The 21,079-nt window shown below is 35.2% G+C and overlaps 1 protein-coding gene and 1 pseudogene across 1 annotated transcript; both read left to right on the forward strand.

Annotated features, from left to right (window-relative positions):
• Positions 1-7,986: 7,986 nt before the first annotated feature.
• Positions 7,987-8,205, forward strand: LOC102469458 (keratin-associated protein 19-5-like; annotated as a pseudogene).
• A 7,242-nt stretch (positions 8,206-15,447) lies between these two features.
• Positions 15,448-15,672, forward strand: LOC114004447 (keratin-associated protein 19-5-like). The gene has a single exon (XM_027774491.1). It carries the CDS (start codon positions 15,448-15,450, stop codon positions 15,670-15,672), a length of 225 nt encoding a protein of 74 aa, XP_027630292.1.
• Positions 15,673-21,079: the final 5,407 nt, after the last annotated feature.

Genomic DNA, 21,079 nt, shown 5'->3' on the forward strand with positions numbered 1-21,079 from the left:
GCCTGGGCTACGGCTGTGGCTGTGGAGGCTTTGGATATGGCTACTACCGCCCATCATACTATGGAGGATATGGATTCTCTAGCTTCTACTAAATTGTTACCCCAGTAACTGAACATCTAATATCATAAGGAGACTTTCCAAAGCTGACTTCAGTCATTGAACAATGAAGATCAATCAGATCATACTAGGGTTATGCGCATACAAGAATATAACATTACTGATTTTAAGATAATTTTTTAAAAATATGTATCATAATACTAGTAGCCCCTACTTTTTCTTTTTCAACTGATTGGATTATTGATTCACCTCTCAATAAAACATTCTAATTTGAAAACACAATATTGTTTTATTTTTTATTTATAAAACTCATTTATGTGTAAGTCATGATTATATTCTACTTAGTTATCCATGAGGAAAGCTATCTTCTTGATTGAGAATTTGTTTTGTTTGCTTGTTTGTTTTGCATAAAGTGCCTGCGCTCACTAAAAAGTGATAAATTACCCTGCCACAATAGAGGGATAGCCAGACCACAATTCTTTCTCCTCCAATATCCTCGCAGGATTTTTGGCACATATGCACACAAGCCTGGCATGATTTTCAAGCTTCTCCATCCAGATTCAGATTGTGCAGTCAACCATGTGGGATCCAGCACTTTAACCTTAATACGATCTACTGTCCCAGAATATGTTTTTATTTTTTACATATTCCACAAACATATGTACAGGTAGATAAATAAAGCCCAAAAATAAAAAGTGTAGACTGAAATGAAAAAATTTCAAAATGGTTAGTAATATAATACTTTTCAATCTCTTTCTTCTATTTAGAAGACAGATTTAAGTCAACAAAATCATAGCAATTTAGTATTCCATATTTATATGTTAATATACCATGCATCTGTATTTTATTTAACTAATTTGCATCTACAATTTACTCAAAATGCATAATAAATGCTTCCATACATTCAAAATTTGTTTGCTTTGGGACCAGCAGTTAGTGTAATGGCTATGTCGCTGGACTCCCATGTAGTCGACCATGGTTTGTGTCCCTTACCCGGTGGCTTAAAACTCACCCACAGGCGCGTGTGCATGCATGCCCAAGATCCCAAGAGGAGAATGGAGGAGAAGGGACTGTGGCGTGGCCATCCCCCTGGGGGGTGATTTCTCGCTTTCTATCTCTCTGTCTCTCTCTGTCTGTCTGGCAAGCGCATACGCACCCTAAAACAAAAAAAAAAAAACTCTCAAAAAAAATAAAAGAATTGTTTGTTTTGCTTGTTTATTATAAGACAAAACAAATGGCAGCAAATTAAACCATATTATTAGGTTGACTATGAAAATAAATCACTTTCCTAGGAATTTTTGTATTTTATAAATCTTACCACATCTCAGTCTTCAGCAAATTTTTTTGCTTGACATTTTCCATAAAGAGCTGATCTTTAAGTCAGTAATGAATTGGGGTTATTTTTTTCTATGAGGTTAACTCACATTTAATTCAAACAAATTTAGTTCATTTTTTCAGTTAGCTTTCTTATAATCTTATTTGGTCTTCATGGCATGTTATGGCATTATTCATCACCAGCATCATCATATTGAACATTTGGCACTACAATAAGAAAAAAAAGTAATATGAATTTTATAAATTCCTTTTTTTTTTTTTAGGTTAGGCTGATGGCAGACACATTTCAATCTGAAGAACTTGCTCATAAACCTGAAATTAATTAAATACTCCACTGATAAAAATAGACAGGAAAGAGTATTTTATTGCTGATATAAGTGAAAAGTTAAACAAATATCAGTGTTATTTCTACAATCAAATATATACCGAGATAACAATATAAAATTAAGATCTTTTAAAAATCAGTCAAAATAGAGTGCGGATAGTCGGTATATATTGAGTGGATACATACAATGTATTTTATAAATCTTACCACATCTCAGTCTTCAGCAAATTTTTTTGTTTGACATTTTCCATAAAGAGCTGATCTTTAAGTCAGTAATGAATTGGGGTTATTTTTTTCTATGAGGTTAACTCACATTTAATTCAAACAAATTTAGTTCATTTTTTCAGTTAGCTTTCTTATAATCTTATTTGGTCTTCATGGCATGTTATGGCATTATTCATCACCAGCATCATCATATTGAACATTTGGCACTACAATAAGAAAAAAAAGTAATATGAATTTTATAAATTCCTTTTTTTTTTTTTAGGTTAGGCTGATGGCAGACACATTTCAATCTGAAGAACTTGCTCATAAACCTGAAATTAATTAAATACTCCACTGATAAAAATAGACAGGAAAGAGTATTTTATTGCTGATATAAGTGAAAAGTTAAACAAATATCAGTGTTATTTCTACAATCAAATATATACCGAGATAACAATATAAAATTAAGATCTTTTAAAAATCAGTCAAAATAGTTAAATATGCTTGATTCGGCCACATAAAATTGCTGAACTAGAACAAATATTACGTGGAAGCAATATTGTTCATGTCACCTTGGAGAAAGCAAAACTCAGAAAAGGTACATCAGTTTTAGTTGTCCTAGAGACTACAGATCAGGATCAAGTTGAATTTCTTTAAATCCAGGAGCCATTATAAAACCTCCTTTCCCATTGTATTTTCTCCCTTTATATATTCAAGTAAATTATTTTCAAAGTTTTGCTCAGTTTTCATGGACATAACTGAGTTCATGGGACATGTAAGGGAGAACTCCCTTTCTTTTTTTTTTTTTTTTTTTGGAGAGATTTTCACTGTAGGGCGCGTGCACTCGCCAGACAGAGAGAGACACAGAGACAGAAAGTGAGAAATCACCCCCCAGGGGGGATGGCCACGCCGCAATCCCTTCTCCTCCATTCTCCTCTCGGGATCTTGGGCACACACGCACACGTGCCCGGCGTGAGTTTTAAGCCACTGGGTCCGGGACGCGAACCGCGGTCGACTACGTGGGAGTCCAGCGACATAGCCATTACGCTAACTGCTGGTTCCCAGAACTCCCTTTCTTAGAATCATCATTTCTATAACATTTTACTATTATGATATAAAGAATTGAATGTTTTAATTTTTCTTTTTAATTTAATTTTTTATTCTTTACTTTCAATCAATGTATATCTTTACAACATTGAAAATGAAATTTCCCTGAATAAATACCCAGTATGGTAGTTCAGTCAAACAAATTATCATACACATTGTCATAAACAGATAATTTTTAATTTTTTTTCCATTGACTGTTTTGCTTTTTATTTTTTTCTCTTGATTTTCTCCTTTCACATCCCCAAATCCAGCCCTCCTCTCCTAACCTTCTTTGATCTCCATAGATGTTTTCCATGCTTTTATGTAAACTCTTGCTCAGATAAGGGACTGATAATCAAAATATACAAGGAACTCAACAGCTTACCCCCCAAAAGAATACAAACAAGCCCATTAAAAGATGGCAAATGAGCTGAACAAAAAATTTTCTAAAGAAATCATAGGAACAGGCAAAAATTATATAAGAAATGCTCAACATTCCTTATCATAAGGGAGATACAAATCAAAAGCACAATGAGATACCACCTAACTAAAATCAGAAAAACTAAGATTTAAAAAAAAAAAAGGTAAATAAATAATAAGTGCTGGTGAGATAGTGGGGGAGTGGGAACTCTCCTAAACTGTTGGTGGAAATGTAAATTAGTACCACCACTGTGGAGAACAATATGTATGATTCTCAAATATCTACACATACTATTACACAATCCAGCAATTCCATTGCTGGGTACCTACCCAAAGAACAGGAGTACACTCAGTGGGGAAAACTTTTGTACATGCATGTTTATTGCAACATGATTCATAATTACTAAGACATGGAATCAACCCGTCTGTTCTGAATGGATTAAAAAAATGTGGTGCATATACACTATGGAATACTACTCCACCATAAAAAATAATGAGACCTTCGCAGAAATGGTTTATGACCTGTTGATGATAACATGTATAGTATTCTCAATGGAGTGGTCTGAGAAGTATTTCATATTGGGTAAATTCTCTTTACAAGCCAAATGATATATAGTGATTGTATTTTTTTAAAATAAAGAGAATAAATAATATTAATTTAAAAATACCATGAGACCCTGGCATTTGTTACAAGGTGGAGGAATATGGAAGATTTAATGCTGAGTGAAGCAAGCCAGCTTATTTTGTGTCTTCACATCTCCATTTAATATATATCAAATGTCTGCATTCTACAGCAGAAACTGAAAACTGGAAGGCATAGAATCCTTTAATTTCAATGTTAGTTTTTTATATAGATTTCAGCAGTATCTACATCTATATACATAATGATATAAATACATACATCTCCATTCTATAACTGTATTATTTATATGTATGCATATATCTCTATCAAAAGATCAAAGTCATCAATTGAAAGGCACAGATTAAATTTGCTCAGTCATCAAGGTCACCTACCCTTCCAATCAATCCAATCTTGGTGTTGAAGTTACAATAGAGAGTTGAGAACACTTTTGTACTTCTAATAATTTGCCTCTTAATCAGGGTAATATTTTCAAAATTAATAGACATGCCCTACAGAGCAAAAATAAAGCAATCACTCATGTCATTAGATTAAGAAGCTTGTATATTACATGTCAACTAAAATACCTTATCATAGTTTATTATATCATAGTTTATTACTTGATTAATTTTTGTCTGAATGAAGAAAAATGTTTTGAATTAAAATAAAAAGCCTCTTTAGCTTCCAAATAAAAGATATGATTTGGCCAGTGGAAGATTAAATACTTTTATCATTTCACACATCAATACAGACTCTTAGTTTCACAATCAACTCATCATCTTATAAAAATCTCCCTGACAACAAAAGAATTGTACAAGTCTTTGAGTTCAGTGTATTAAGAGAAAAACAAAACAGAATGAAATCTCAAAAGAAATATACATTCTTCAGTTTCCCAAGGGTAATAGATATCTTATTATTGCTCTATTGTTTCCAATTCAGAAAAATACTCAAAACAAAGTTTTATGTATTTTACACAACTTAGTCATATATACATGTGTATATACATACATATCTATACATGTAACACACATACACATATGTCACTATTTTCTTTGAAAATACATAAATAAGTCAGGGCATATTTAATCGTAGAGCTTTCTCTTTTAATTTTTAAAGTCTGTTGGCTCTCATTTCATATAGGTGTAGCGATATGTGTCAGAAACAAAGATTGAGGTTAGCCTTTAGTGTTGGTCACACAGTCTTGCAGATTTATCTAAGCATTCATAGGATTCTTAACTTTTTTAGATTTATTTCTTATTGTTTGATTTCCAAAATTAAAAATAAAATTACCAACAGTTTTCTTTCTCAGGATTAATAGGAAGATGAAAGAAATTTTCATAAGGAGAAAAAGGAGCTTTACAGCCCAGGCAAATATTGGGTTGAATATCCCTTTAATATCTGAAAGGCATGTTGAATCAATTATTCCATCTTAGAGACTTATGAGTTTTGATAGACTGAATTCAGTTTTTCATGCATCCAGCAATTTTTTGTTTTTGTTGTTTGGAAGTTCAGTGAACAAATTCAGTTGAGAAAATGCATATTCAGAGGTGTCACTTATAAAACTCAAAATAAAACAAAAATAGAGTGACAACAAAAATTATCCTGAACAGCATACACAAAGTCACACAATGTAAAATATTGCTTAAAGACCCAAGTCCAAGATACGGTCACATTCCATGGGTTTTAAGTTGGGGTTGATTTATAATCTTTAGAGGGAGTTGAACATATCTCCAAAGTCTAGTCAATCCCCTTCACATTCTTATTTTTTGTCCTGGTCATGTTTCCACTGGAGATTTTCTAGTCATTACTATTTTAAGAGACCCAACTAAAAAGGCCATATGACCCTAATAGTACAATAATATTTCTTAAAATTGAAAACTTTAATAAATAAGTAATGTTTGAAGGAAAAAAAAAACATGTTTTCTCATTGATATAAACTAAGGAAGTGAGGAACACAAAATTATAAAAAAAGTGATAAAATTAGGTATGTGAGTATAAAAATAAAATTATGGTTGGAAGAAATGGATAAGAACAAAAACATAGCTGATACTATACACATTGGGAATGAATGCAGGATAAGCTATAAAGAGATTTGATAAAGAGAATTGATATATAGATTACAAAGAAGAATACAAGGAGGAATAAAAATGGGCCTGCAGATCATGGATCCATCATCATCCATATTTTTAGTTACTACTTTGTGTAAAGCTTGATGGTATGAATATTTTTGAACAGATAAAGAAAAGGTTATGAAAGTGAACTTGTTCTTTTGAATTGTTCCTCACTTTCTATTATAAATTTCATTGTAAACTGAAAAGATCTTTCACAAGTTTCTAGAAAAAAATCAAAACAGATTTCTTTTTTTTTTTTTTGGAGAGATTTTCACTATAGGGCACGTGCACTCGCCAGTCAGACAGAGATGAAGACAGAAAGTGAGAAATCACCCCCCAGGGGGGATGGCCACGCCGCAATCCCTTCTCCTCCATTCTCCTCTCAGGATCTTGGGCACGCACGCACATGCGCCCGGCATGAGTTTTAAGCCACTGGGTCCGGGACGCAAACCACGATCGACTACATGGGAGTCCAGCGACATAGCCATTATGTCAACTGCTGGTTCCCTCAAAATAGATTTCTATCATGCATGTGCATGTATATATACACATGTATATATGTGTGCATGTATACATGTATACATGTATATATACATGTATATGCATGTGTGTCTGTATATATGTATACATGCATGTGTGTATATACACGTACACACATATATACACTTGTACGCATGCACATATATACATACATATATATGTGTAAATATATGTATATATTTGATTACTTTGTATCTACCACAAAAAATCAAATTTCTTTATTCAAAATTATTCTTTTTTTGTCATTGGAAGGAAGACATTCTTTTTTTAAAAATTTTTTTGGAGAGGTTTTTGCTATCGGACACATGGGCTCTCCAGAGAGTCAGAGAGACAGAAAGCGAGAAATCACTCCCCAGGGAGTGGCCACACCACAGTCCCTTCTCCTCCATTCTCCTCTCGGGATCTTGGGCACACATGCACATGCATCTGGCATGAGTTTAAGCCACTGGGTCCAGTACTCGAACCACATGCGACTACATGGGAGTCCAGCGACATAGCTATTACGCTGTTGGTCCCAGGAAGACATATTCTTGACTTTTCAACTTAAGATCTAAATTTGAAGAATTTACTAGCTAAAGAGTTTTACATTTGATGAGACCAGCAGATGGTATAATGGTTATGTCACTGGACTCCTATGCAGTCGACAGTGGTTAAAGTCCTGGACCCGGCAGCTTAAAACTCACTCCAGACATGTGTTCATATATGCCCAAAATCCCAAGAGGAGACTAGAGGAGAAAAGAAAGGATTGTGGCTTGGCCACCCTCCCCAGGGGGTGACTTCACACTTTCTGTCTCTCTACTGAATGTTCATGCCCTATAGTAAAAATCTCTCAAAAAAAAAACCAAAAAACAAAACACACACACACACACAAGTTTTACATTTGATCAAAGTATTGAGGGTAAAAAAATATCTAAAAAGAAAACATTATTAAATATGAGTGATGCAATACGCTTTATAATAAAGAAGTCTATTTAGAGAATGTTTCACAACTTTGAAGACCAATTTTTTTTTATTTCAAAAAGAAAAGAATGTAATTAATTTCAACGGCACTTTAAGTAGGCAGTTAAACAAGTTCAAAAATTTTAATGAATGTGTGCCTCTTTTGTGTCAACAAACAAATGAATGAGTTGTCTCAAGTAGATGAATAACTTGGGATGATACAAAATAATAGTCACAGGTTTCATCACATGTTCTGCTCAGGGTATACAAGTTCAGCATATATAAGCAGTGGACATCCATAATCAGGACCTTGCCTTGAACAGCAAACCACACTCACCACCCCTGACACCATGAGCTTCTACGGCAGCTACTACAGAGGCCTGGGCTACGGCTATTGAGGCCTCGGTGGCCTGGGCTATGGCTATGGCTGTGGTTGTGGCAGCTTCCGCAGACTGGGCCATGGCTGTGGCTGTGGAGGCTTCGGATATAGGTCTGGCTATGGAGGTTTTGGATATGGCTGCTGCCGCCCATCATGCTATGGAGGATATGGATTCTCTGGCTTCTACTGAATCAATAAATAATCTAGTAACCCAACAACTACCATGAGCAGAAATACTAAAACATTCTTCAGTCAATTGCCTGAGTCAATCTAGGCCTATTTAGCAAGTGAAGTCTAAGATTTCAGATACTTCAATTTTTATAAGCATTTCTGCATCATATCTCCTTGTATCCTGAATTTGGGCACTGATAGATGGTTTATGTTCAATTCCTAATAAATAATCTGATTTGAAATAGAAAATATGGCTTTTGTTTTGTTCACTTAATTATGTATAAATACTTACATGTAAGTTTTATCAGTTGTCCAGTAGAAATATAATACACACATGATACATGTATGTAAAACTGTGTATATATATATACACAGTTATATATTTATATATATATAAATCTTGGACTTCCTTGGAGTAATTTTAGCTTAAGAATGAGTCGTTCGGATCAGCAGGTGGTATGGTGGTTAAGATGCTGGACTTCTAAATGGTTGACCATGGTCCCAGACCCAGTGACTTGAAAATCACACTTGGAGTGTGCATGTGCATACTCAAAATCCTGAAAGGATAATAGAGGAGGGATTGAGGTGTGGCCATCCCCCCAGAAGAGCATTTTCTCAATTTCCTTCTCTTTGTTTTCCAATAGTGTACGTGCCCTATGGTGAAGAAAAACTAAAAAAAAATAATAATAATTTTAAACAATAGAATTTTATTATTTTTCTTTAGTTGTTCAATAGATAAATTTAATAATTAAATGTGACAGCAAAAGTATTGACCATGGGGTTGGATTAGTGGTGCAATGGTAACATGCTTCTTAATTGATGCAGGATCCATGTTGAAAACCGAGGATTCCGTTCTCTAGTTGATCTATAAATCCCAGGGAATCACAGCATAAGACCTGTTGAAGGTGCTTTTTTGTCTGTCTGTCTCTCTTTTATGAAATAATTTTTTTTACATTTTTTGAAGAGATTTTTGCTATAGGACATGTGCGCTTGCCAGAAAGACACAGAGAGACAGAGAGATAGAAAGACAGAATCACCCCCCAGGGAGGATGGCCATGCCACAATCCCTTCTCCTCCATCCTCTTCTCAGGATCTTGGGCACACACACACGTGCCCGGTATGAGTTTAAGCCACTGAGTCGTGGACTCGAACGGCAGTTGACTCCATGGGAGTCCAGCGACCTAGCCATAACGCCAACTGCTGGTCCTGAAATAAATAAATATTTTTTAAAAATCAAATATGGTTTGTTAAGTCCAAATGCATTTTAAGGAATATAGTTATCTTACATATTTCGTATATGACCTATTATTATTTCAATTTCTCAATAAAGTTCAAAATTGTGAAGTAATCCTCCGATTCATTCTTTTTTTTTTTTTTTTAGATATTTCTGCTACAGGGTTTGTATACTCGTCAGAAAGACAGAGAGAGACAGAAAATGAGAAATCACCCCCCAGGGGGGATGGCCACGCCGCAACCCCTTCTCTTCCATTCTCCTCTCAGGATCTTGGGCATGCACACACCCGCGCCTGGCTTGAGTTTAAGCCACCGGATCCAGCACTTGAATTGCCATCCACTACATGGGAGTCCAGTGATATAACCATTACGCTAACTACTGTTTCCCCAACTAAATAATTCTTCAAAACTCTTTTCTCCTTTTACGTTTTAAAATACAGTAAAATATTTTTAGGTATGTCTGTTTATGGATATTAGACATTTGCTTGAGTAAGAATTCCCCAGAGAAACAGAACTAGTAAGATATACACATATGAATAAAAGATTTTTAGAATAAATGACTGGTACATGTGATTATTAAGGCTTGGAGATCTCAAAATCTGCTGTCTGCAAGCTGGAGATCTGGGAAAACTGATGGTGTGCTTCCAGTCCAAACATGAAGGCCTGAGAATCAGGGGAGCCAAAGGAGTAATTTTTTGTTTAAAAGCATTGTTTTATTTAACTTTATTTATTTATTGTAACTTGACCAGAGAGGGACAGAGTATGTGTGAGACAGGGAGAGAGAGAGAGAGAGAGAAGGAGCAAGAGAGAAAATGAGCCACCAGGTATGGACTCAAACCACAGTTGGCCATGTGGGAGGCCAGAACCTTAACCACTATACCACTTGCTGGCCCTAAGCAATGGAATAATTTTAACTTGAATCCAAATCATGAAGTGCTGAAGTCTCAGGACAGGTGAAGCTGATATCTCTGTTCAAGCAAATTCACTCTTCCGTTCTCTTTTTGTGCTGTATAGTAAGATCAACAGAGTGTGTGGTTCCCACCCAGATAGGTGAGGAAGATCTTTATGAAATATGCTAATCTCTTCCTGAAACATCTTCACGGACATACCCAGAAGTCATATTTTTACAGTTATCCTGACATCCTTTAACTCAGTCAACCTAATACTTAAAAATAACCATCATAACATTTGTATGATTAATACTGTAATCAGAACAAACTCTATTTCCATAACTATAATAATCTATACCACTAAACTTTTAGAGAAAGTAAACTTTCTTTTTTTGCTGAATCTTTGAAATATTATAACCTTCCTTTTCTCCTGATCTTTCTTCTAGTTTGTTATATATGTAAATTAAACCTAACTCAAAGTTCCTTGGGAAACTGTAAGGTACAATGTAAACTTTAGTCATTCAACTCATTTCACTTGTCTTCTTATGAGAATATTGATTTTTTCAATTATCAACATGATCATTCTGAAGAACTTGTAATCAGTTAAAATAATACACATAAATATCATTATCAAGTAAAATATATGGCTTTAACTGACTACTCAATATTTAAAATATAATAAATTTCAGTAATATATCTTTTATTATATTTATGTCTTTTTATTATTATTCATATATTAAATTGCTATGCATCATTTAGATTACAAAGAGACTTTACCCAGCATGATATACACCTCAGTCCAGCCCAGTTGAGACCACCATACACATTTCGTCAACAGATAATAAACCTTATCTGTGTCCCACAAATGTCTTCCCTAACCATTTTTCCCTCAAATTTCCTACACTCTTTTCCTCCCACACTCTCTTTCCACTTTGTCTCTAGTTTCCATTATAATTTTTAATACTTTTATGTTCTCCAGTCTTTTAGTCTCTACCATAGAGTGCAGACAGTCGGTATATGTTAAGTGGAGACATACAGTGTCTCTCTTTCATAGCCTGACTTGCTTCATTCAGCAGCAAATCTTCCATATTCATCCACTTTTTATCAAATTCTAGGGCCTTGTTGTTTTTTATGGCTGAATAGCATTCCATGGAGTATATGTGTCACAATTTTTCAATACATTCATTTGTTCGTGGACATTTGGGGTGGTTCCATGTCTTAGTAATCACGAATAAGGCTGCAATTAATATAGATGTACAAGCGCTTTTCCTACTGAGTGCTCTCCTGTTCTTTGGATAGATACCCAGGATTGGAATTGCTAGACTATACAGTAGTTCTATTTGAAGGTCTTTGAGGAACCTCCATAACATTCTCCACAGTGGCTGGGCCAATTTACATTCCCCCCAACGGTGTAGGAGTGTTCCCCTTTCACCACACACCAACGGTGTAGGAGTGTTCCCCTTTCACCACACCCCCTTCAGTAATATATCATTTTAAAAAAATAGTCAAAACTATTTTAAAATTGAATAGTACCTTCAGATAATAATATGAACTTAAATATGTCTGATAAGCTGACTAAAGGTGAAAAAGTGAGGACAAAAAAAAAAGACTCACTAAATTGAAAAACAGAAAGGACCATTACAAACTGCTATTCTCTTTAATTTTGCAGATGGAGAAGCTCAAAATATGTTACGTTTCCTGATAATAAGTGACAAGACTTAGATCAGAATTTTGTTATGCTGAGTCCCAGGTATTTTGAATATATTGTGGTCTCTTTTTCTGCATTTTCTCCTTGAGTGCTGCCATAAACCTTACTGGAAATTCTGGTTATTATTTTTAAGAAGAGCTAAACTATCACAACTGCTCTTATGAAATTTGTCCCTTTTCTTAGATTAAACATTTTTAAAAACATTTTTATTGTCTACCTAGAGAATTAAAATAACCAAGTTTTAATTTGTTTGGTTCAGACAGGAACTAACCAATGAGCGATGTTAAAATTCGACATATCATGACCGTTTTCTGAGGAGTTATGTGCACCAACACAGTGGACTGAGCCAGGAAGATAGAACAGGTAACTCTATTGAAGACCACACTGTCAATACAATCCAGTAAAACAGGATTTCTTAGGAACTATTTTCCTCTCATTTGGGTAATGTCTCCAAGGACTGTTTCTATGGGGCTAAAGGTAGTAATCAATATAACTACGATTGCTACTGACATTCATAGTATAGTCAATATTATTATGATTTCATTCTGTTAAGATTATATTGATCATATCCAAGAAGAGAGAAGATGTTGTGAATTTCTAACAAAAGAGGTCTTCTAGGGAGAATGTGAAAACATTTTTTATCTTTTTTACCTATCAATAGGAATAACAACTTGGTCGTGAGTTAAAACTTTATTAAAAAAATGTTTCAAATGTGCCTTTGGTTCAATGAATGGACAGAAAAACAATACTCCTCAAAGAAAATTCCAATGAGATATTTTTGCTTGGGTATATGGAGAGAAAAGCATATTTGTCATACATTCTTCCAACATTTTCTCTCATTTTTATAGCTAATGATAAAATATGTTATGCACATTAGAGTCATATGCTGTCTTCCTTGAAAACACATTTTAGTATTTATTGTATTATTGAAGTTTTTTATTTGCATCCCACGTTATTTCTAAATATAGAGACAGTCATACATTGAATACAAAAAATAGTCCTTAATCACGGTCATATGTTTGGACAGAGCTACACAAAAAGAATGTGAAATTCTTAATGCTATGTAATTTATGAATAATTCTAAATGATTTATTTAAAGTAAAAGTACATATTTTGTCAACTGATTAGCTTTATGAAATGGGAAATAAAATGTTGGGTCAACTAGTAGTTGGGTCAACTCTGATGGGTCAACTCTGACACCAGAAACTCATGTTAGTCTTAAAATATGTCCTATAATAGTCAGTTGTTTGCATTACACTACTCATGGCCCTTGCTATATCTACTGTTGAAGTTATTTATTCAAAAATATTTTGAGAGCCAACTAAGTGTTAACCTTTGTTTTGACACTAGGTTAGATTGGAGAATAAGCCTGTTGAAAAAAATTGATCCAAATATTACTCATAAATATTAACAAAAGCTTAGCAATATAATTATAGTCATATAAAACAACTAGTTTTTGGAGTTCTATATTTTAAGCTATGGAGACATCTGGGTGAGGCTTCATCAGGTATGAAGTCAGCATTGCATAGTGCTAACTCACTGGGCCAAGCTAAAAGACTCTGAATACCAGTGCAGGTGTCCTGAAAGAGCTTTTTCTTATTTCTGTTTGTTTTATTTTGTCAGCTTTTACTTTTCAATTATTCTTTATGTTTAGATAATTTGTAAGTTATTCTAAGTTGCTCAAGTCCTTTTAGATTTCAGGTAATTTTAAGAGTTACAATTTCTTTTTTATTTTTTTGGAGAGGTTTCTGCTATAGAGCACGTGCACTCACCAGAAAGACAGAGAGATACAAAGCGAAAAATCACCCCCCAGGTGGATGGCCACACCGCAATCCCTTCTCCATTCTACTCTTGGGATCTTGGGCATGCATGCACACATGCCCGGTGTGAGTCTAAGCCACCAGGTCTGGGACTCGAACCATGGTCAGCTACATGGGAATTCAGCCACACAGCCATTACGTTAACTGCTGGTCCCAAGAATCACAATATGTTTTAAACAAGAAACAACATTATCAATATCTCAGAAAGTTTAGGAAAGGCTGGTTTCAAATTGCCTAAAAAGAAAAAAAAAAAGAGCACAAAATAGGCAAAGAGAAGATAAGGGAAAATTTATTATGTTGAATATGGAAGTCTAAATGAAGGGAATACAGTGCTGATTTGAGTAAATAATTATAGCCAAATTCATTTTGCCTGATTTACATGTTCACCTAAATATAGTGATAAATAGTGGAAAAGGACATTGGATGATGCTGAAAGAGAGATTTGAAAGCCTTACAAGATACATGGATTAATGATAAAATGTAAAGAAAGAGCAAAAAGTGGTGTATGGAGGCAGGTACAATTTTCATTTATGGTAGTACAACTATCAAGATTTATTAAAAAAAAAAGGGGGGGGGAACCAGCAGTTAGTGTAATGCCTATGTCACTGGATTCCCATGTAGTTGACCGTGGTTCGCGTCCCGGACCCGGTGGCTTTGAACTCACGCCGGGCGCGTGTGCACGCGTGCCCAAGATCCTGAGAGGAGAATGGAGGAGAAGGGATTGTGGCGTGACCATCCCCCCTGGGGGGTGATTTCTCGCTTTCTGTCTCTATGTCTCGCTCTGTCTGGCGAGCGCACGCGCCCTATAGCGAAAACCTCTCAAAAAAAAAGAAAAAAAAAAACCAAAGATTTATTATGGAAAAAGAATTAGGATATAAAGAGAATCGAGGCTAGATTTCTCATTATATGAATTTTTGACCACTGTAATAGTCTCTCAACTTGTGACTCTAAATATACTATGTTGTTAAATGATAAAATTATTTTTCATGTTGGAGTACAAAGCAAAAACTAAATATATAACAAGTGTGCATGGTCAAATTTCTAAAACTAGATATTAGTTGACCTGTTGCTGTTGTTCTGGTATAGACAACAAGTGAATCAAACCTTGTTTCTCATGCTATAAAATATGTGTTTGTTTTGAAGAAATGGATAAATTTAAGAGCCTTGACTTTGACTTTTCCTTGACATTTTTAGAATCCATTATAATAACGCTGAAGAAGACATATGACAAAATATATTTAAGTAGAAATGCAAAATTTTCTAATTTTTCATGTGAATGATGTTTAGTGACTGGTAATAAAGAATTCTATTTAGAATTATAAATGTCTATACTTTGAAGAAACAGCAATTCCGTCTCATAAATCAGAAAGCTTTGAGACAATCTAACTAGGTAACCAAACAAGCTCAGACATACTTAAGGAGGGTTGTCAGAGGATAATGAACTAATGAGTTATCTCAGCCAAGTGAAATTCATGGAATGATAAAAAAGGAGAGGCACATGTTTTTATCACATCCTTTAAGCAGGGTATATAAGCCTCTCTGTACAGCTGTTGATATTCACACTCAAGATCTTTTCTGAACAGCCAACCAATCTCCTCACCCCTGACACCATGAGCTACTACAGCAGCTACTACGGAGGCCTTGGCTATGGCTATGGCGGCTTCGGTGGCCTGGGCTACGGCTGTGGATGTGGATGTGGCAGCTTCCGCAGACTGGGTTTTGGCTATGGCTCTGGCTATGGAGGATATGGACATGGCTCTTGCTACAGGCGCTATGGATATGGTTGCTGCCGCCCATCATGCTGTGGACGCTATGGATTTACTGGCTTCTACTAGGTGAATCCCTGAAACTAAGTGACGGCGAGATCTCCAGTGGTTTTTGGGTCTCTCCTATGATTTCATTCCATGAACCTTTTATTCTTTTTTTTTTTCCCAGCATCTGTTGATAGATATTTATCAAAGATTAAACAGCTTCTACAAATATGGTGTCTTTTACCTCCAGAACTCATTTCACTGTATATTCAATATGGACAATCACTCTAGTTTGCTCTTCTTATGATTGTCTATTTTTCTTACCACATTGTCACCGTTCTAGCAAGATCCCACAGAAAACTTGTGTTTTACTTTTATCTAATAAATTGATTACCTAAAATGGAACTATTTTGGCTCTTTCCAATATTTTAATTTTTATTATTTTAATACTTTGTTTTGCAATTAATATAAAAATTTTACTAATGACACATGGCTACATAATAGAGTATGATAAAAAACATTTTTTTAACTCACTGTATTCTAGTGTCTACTTACTTAGGTTGTCAGCCCTTGTCACTTTGAAGTGTTCTAGAATTTTTTTTTTTCATTTTTTGCTATAGGGCACTTGCGCTCGCCAGACAGAGACAGAGAGATAGAAAGCGAGAAATCCCCCCCCCCCGCCCCCCCCAGGGAGGATGGCCTCACTGCAATCCCTTCTCCATTCTCCTCTCGGGATCTTGGGCACGCACACACGCACACTTGCCTGGCTTAAGTTTTAAGTCACCAGGTCCAGGACTCAAACCGTGGTCGACTACATGGGAGTCCAGTGAATAGCCATTACGCTAACTGCTGGTCCTGTGTTCTAGAAATTATTAAGGAGAGTGTCATTACTGTATTGTGTGCGACATTCCTGTTAGTCAAATATCTTTTTGTTACAACCGCTCTGGTCAGAAATCCCTTAGCTTTTTCTCAGGCTTTATCTTAGGAGCAGGGAGGAGATAGGAAGTATCATTCATTTTCTGGGCAGGAACCACAGTCTGTATTTGGTATCTGCTGAGGGCCATTGCCCCTAGTAAAGGCTGATCCACTTACCACTGCTCTGATGGACCGGAACCAAGTAGTACAATGTTTTAAGGAAAACTAGGGGGAAGTGGGCGGGGGTGTTCTGATTTCTTTTTACATTCTATTTGAAGATTCTTTATATTCTATAATCCTTCATACAACTAAATGATAACACAAAGTTAATGCACACAACACAAAAGATGCTTTATTGACAAGAACTCTGCTGGCTATCAACCAAGTTCCTTTTTTCAAATTTAAAAAATAAAACAAAACAAAAAACCTGGCCTTTTCTTCCCTTAGGATTCAGTTTCTCCTAGAAAATGCCTCAGTTCCTCCACAGTGACTTTCCTTCAGGCTTGGTCCACAGATTCCCCACTCATGGCCAAGCATTTTGTAATAACACTGACTGAATCCTCTTCTACTGTGCTCTCAGCCAACTTTTATGGTAAACCTGTTTTCCCAGTTTGACATGACCAGACGTGTGCGAATTCACTTAAATGCAAGTTTGGACCTTACTGCTTATCTCTGAGAATTGTATTTTTTTCCCTATAAACTTAAAGAAGAAACCTTACTTATGAACAATTATTAAAAAAGAACTTCTACCTTTTAGTGTAATTTTGATTTCAAATCAGAAGATCAAAAAGGTAAGGGGAAAAAAAGAAGAAGAAAGTAAACAAAGAGGAGTTCATAGACCAAGGACCTAGTCATGTATGTAGAATATTTTCCACATTTTTGTGAGAGTGAAATGCGATCCAGAAATAACATATGTCCAAATGCTGCTAAATCTGAATGGCATTAATTTAAGACCCTCTAGCAATTCTCTTTGCAATTATTTAATTTTCAAGTGAAGTTTTAAAATCTAAAGCTTAGTATATTCTATAGCCCTTGAGCAAAGTAAGAGTTCTGAAGATAATTATTTTTTTCTTTAACCAAAAACTGCAGTGAAAGAATCCCTATAGATTAATAATAATTGTAGTTCTATATGATTTATGTTTTTTTTCATTTCCCATTATCAACTCTAAAATTTAACAATATGTAAATTAAGTACATTTCCAATTGCTCTACAAGGTAGTAATTATATAGGAGTTTGCCTGTATAAACATATGTTTTACAATGTTGGGTGCTTTGATAAAAAACACTGTTTAAATATACAATATATGACTTCTTAAAATTATTTTCTCCAGATAGGCACCACAAGTTTTTGAACCTGAGCAAATGGCAGCTTGGAAAATGCCTGCTATATATATATAAAAAAAAAAATCCTTAGGTTTATGAAAGAGTATCATTAGCTACATTTTTGAATTAGAAGCTCCAGTCAAGTCTTCTATGGTATCATCAAAAGAGATATTCCTTAAATATGTAGATTAATTTCTGTAAGGTTGCCATTTCGATTATATTAATTCTTCCAATCCAGGAACATGGGATGTCCTTCCACTTTTTTGTGTAATTTTCAAATTTTTTTTTCAGGTTCTCATAGTTCTCCTTGTCTTTAACTTATTTGGTTAGATTTATTCCTAGATATCTTAAACTTTTTGTGGCTATAGTAAATGGAATTACTTTCTTCAGTTCTATCTCAGTCTGCCTGCTGCTTGTATATAGAAATGTTATAGATTTCTGTATGTTGATTTTGGATACTCCAACTCAACTGTATTCATTTATTACTTCCAGAAATTTTTTCATGGGTACCACTGGGTCTTTTATGTATCCAATCATGTCATCTGCAAATAGAGATAATTTCTCCTCTTCTTTTCCTATTTGAATGTTTTTTATTTTGTCCTCTTTTTTGAAAACATTGGAGAGGACTTCCAGTAGTATATTGAAAAGGAGTGGAGAAAGTGGACATCAAAGTACCAGAGACATTCTTCACAGATCTAGAAAAGACAAATATACAATTTTTCTTAAACCTTGTATTGCCAAAACATTCCTGAGCAAGAAGAGTGGAGAGGGCAGCATCTCACTTTCTGACCCCAAAATATACTACAAAGCTGTGATATTCAAAAATAGCATAGCAGTTGCGCAAAAACAGACATGTGGACCAATGGGACAGACCAAAGACCCCAGAAATAAACCCCAAAATATACAGCCAACTGATTTTTGACAAAGGGTACCAGTCAATCCAGTGGGAAAAAGAAAAACTATTCACCAAATGGTACTGGGAAAACTGGATATCTACTTGCAGAAAGATGAATGTAAACCCCTACCTTTCTTTTTCTTTTTCTTTTTTTTTTTTAGAGGTTTTTCGCTATAGGGCGTGTGCGCTTGCCAGACAGACAGAGAGAGACATAGAGACAGAAAGCGAGAAATCACCCCCCAGGGGGGATGGTCACACTGCAATCCCTTCTCCTCCATTCTCCTCTCGGGATCTTGGGCATGCATGCACACACACCCGGAGTGAGTTTTAAGCCACCGGGTCCAGGACGCGAACCACGGTCGACTATGTGGGAGTCCAGCGACATAGCCATTACGCTAACTGCTGGTACCCTAAATCCCTACCTTTCACCATTGACAAAAAAATCAATTCAAAGTGGATCAAAGATCTAAACCTAAGACCTCTATCTATAAAACGATTGGTGAAAAATATTGGAGAAACTCTGAGAGACATTGAGGTAGGCAAAGATTTCTTAAATGAGATTACAGCAGTCAGTAATTCCAAATAGAGACAAGTGGGATTACATCAGATTAAGAAGTGTCTGCGTGGCAAGAGACACAATAATTAGTATGAATCAACAGCCTATGGAATGGAAGGATATTTTTATGAACTCTGCCTCAAGTAAAGGACTGACAACCAGAATTCTTGGGGAACTCAAGTGGCTTACCCAAAGAAAAGATGATCAACCCAATTAAAAGATGAGAAAATGAGCTGAAAAAACAACTCTTCAAGGATGACTTATCAATAGCCAAAAGGTATATGAAAAAATGCTAAACATCCTCTCATAAGGGATATGCAGGTCAAAACCACAATGAGATACCACCTAACCACAGTCAAAATGACTAAGATTTCAAAAACAAAAGTGATAAGTGCTGGTGGGAATGTAAATTGGTCAAACACTGTGGAGAACAATATGGAGATTCCTCAAAGATCTACAAATAGAACTACCATATGATCCAGCATTCCCACTCTCTGGTATCTACCCAAAGGACAGAAGAATCCTTAGTCAGAAAAGTGTTTGCACATCTATGTTTATTGTAGCATTATTCACAATTGCTAAGACATGGCACCAACCCAAATGTCAATGAACAGAGAAATGGATTGAAAAAGTGTGGTACATATACTGAATACTACTCAGCAATAAAAAAAAGCCCTTGGCTTTTAACAGAAAGGAGATGAATATAGAAGATTTACTGCTGAGTGAAATAAGCCAGGCTATGAAGGAGAGACATTGAATGCCTCCACTTAATACATACTGATTGTCCACAATTTATGACTGCAATGGAAAGACTAGAGGATATATGAACATAGAAAATGGTTACAGATACTAGATACAGTGAGGGAAGGGGGTGTTTTAATTTAATTTAATTTAATTTAAATTAAATTTAATTTAAAAAGGCAAAAATAATAGGAGAAAAAAGAGAGAGAAAGGTGTTCCTTAATTTCCTTCTTTTGCTTTACAGCATTACATTCACCACCTTTTTCTCACCATCACTGAGAAAGAAAGTTTCCTTCTTTCTTCTGAGAATGAATGCATTCCTTCTTCTATTTCTTACCTTCTAGAACATTTGTTGTTTTTCATCTATTATTCTCTATGCACATATTGCACTCTCTCCTTGTATGAGGAAACCTAAAATTGACCTATTTGGCACTGCCATGTAAGTTTGGGATGCAGAGACAATGGATTCTCTCATTTTTAAATTCTCCGTGAGGAATATGTATGCTAGAATAGTAAAACTCAACAAAGTTGAATAATCAGATAGTTTTTACAAAGCAAAATTTGTTTTATTTTTTAAGGTGTTTGTGTAGGGGATGTGTGCTTGACAGAGAGACAGACAGAGACAATGAGAGGGAAAGTGACAAATCACTCTCCACCCCAGAGGAGATAGCTATGATTCAATTTCTTCTCTTCCATTCTTTTTCCGTGATTTTGGGCACACACACTTGTGTCTAGTGTGATCTTCAGGTCACCAGGTCCAAGACTCTAACTGCGGTTGGGTATGTGGGAGTCCAACACTTTATCTACCATGCCACCTCCTGGCCCTGAGAATAATTGGATTTTTAACTCAGGAGGTCCAAATACAGTACACTATGTTAGGATATATACAAATTATTATCAAAAATAAAACTAAAAAAGCATGGTAAAAACCTGAGTCATGTTGGTCCACAATTAAAACAGTTGTTTTTTCTTCCTCTTTCTTTTACTATCACTGAATGATCTAAAGGAGTCATTTCACTCACTCCTTTCATCCTTTTATTTCTCCTGTACTTCCTGTATCT

The sequence above is a fragment of the Tupaia chinensis genome, unplaced genomic scaffold, assembly GCF_000334495.1.
Source record: "Tupaia chinensis unplaced genomic scaffold, TupChi_1.0 Scaffold000443_1, whole genome shotgun sequence".
NCBI lineage: Eukaryota > Metazoa > Chordata > Mammalia > Scandentia > Tupaiidae > Tupaia > Tupaia belangeri.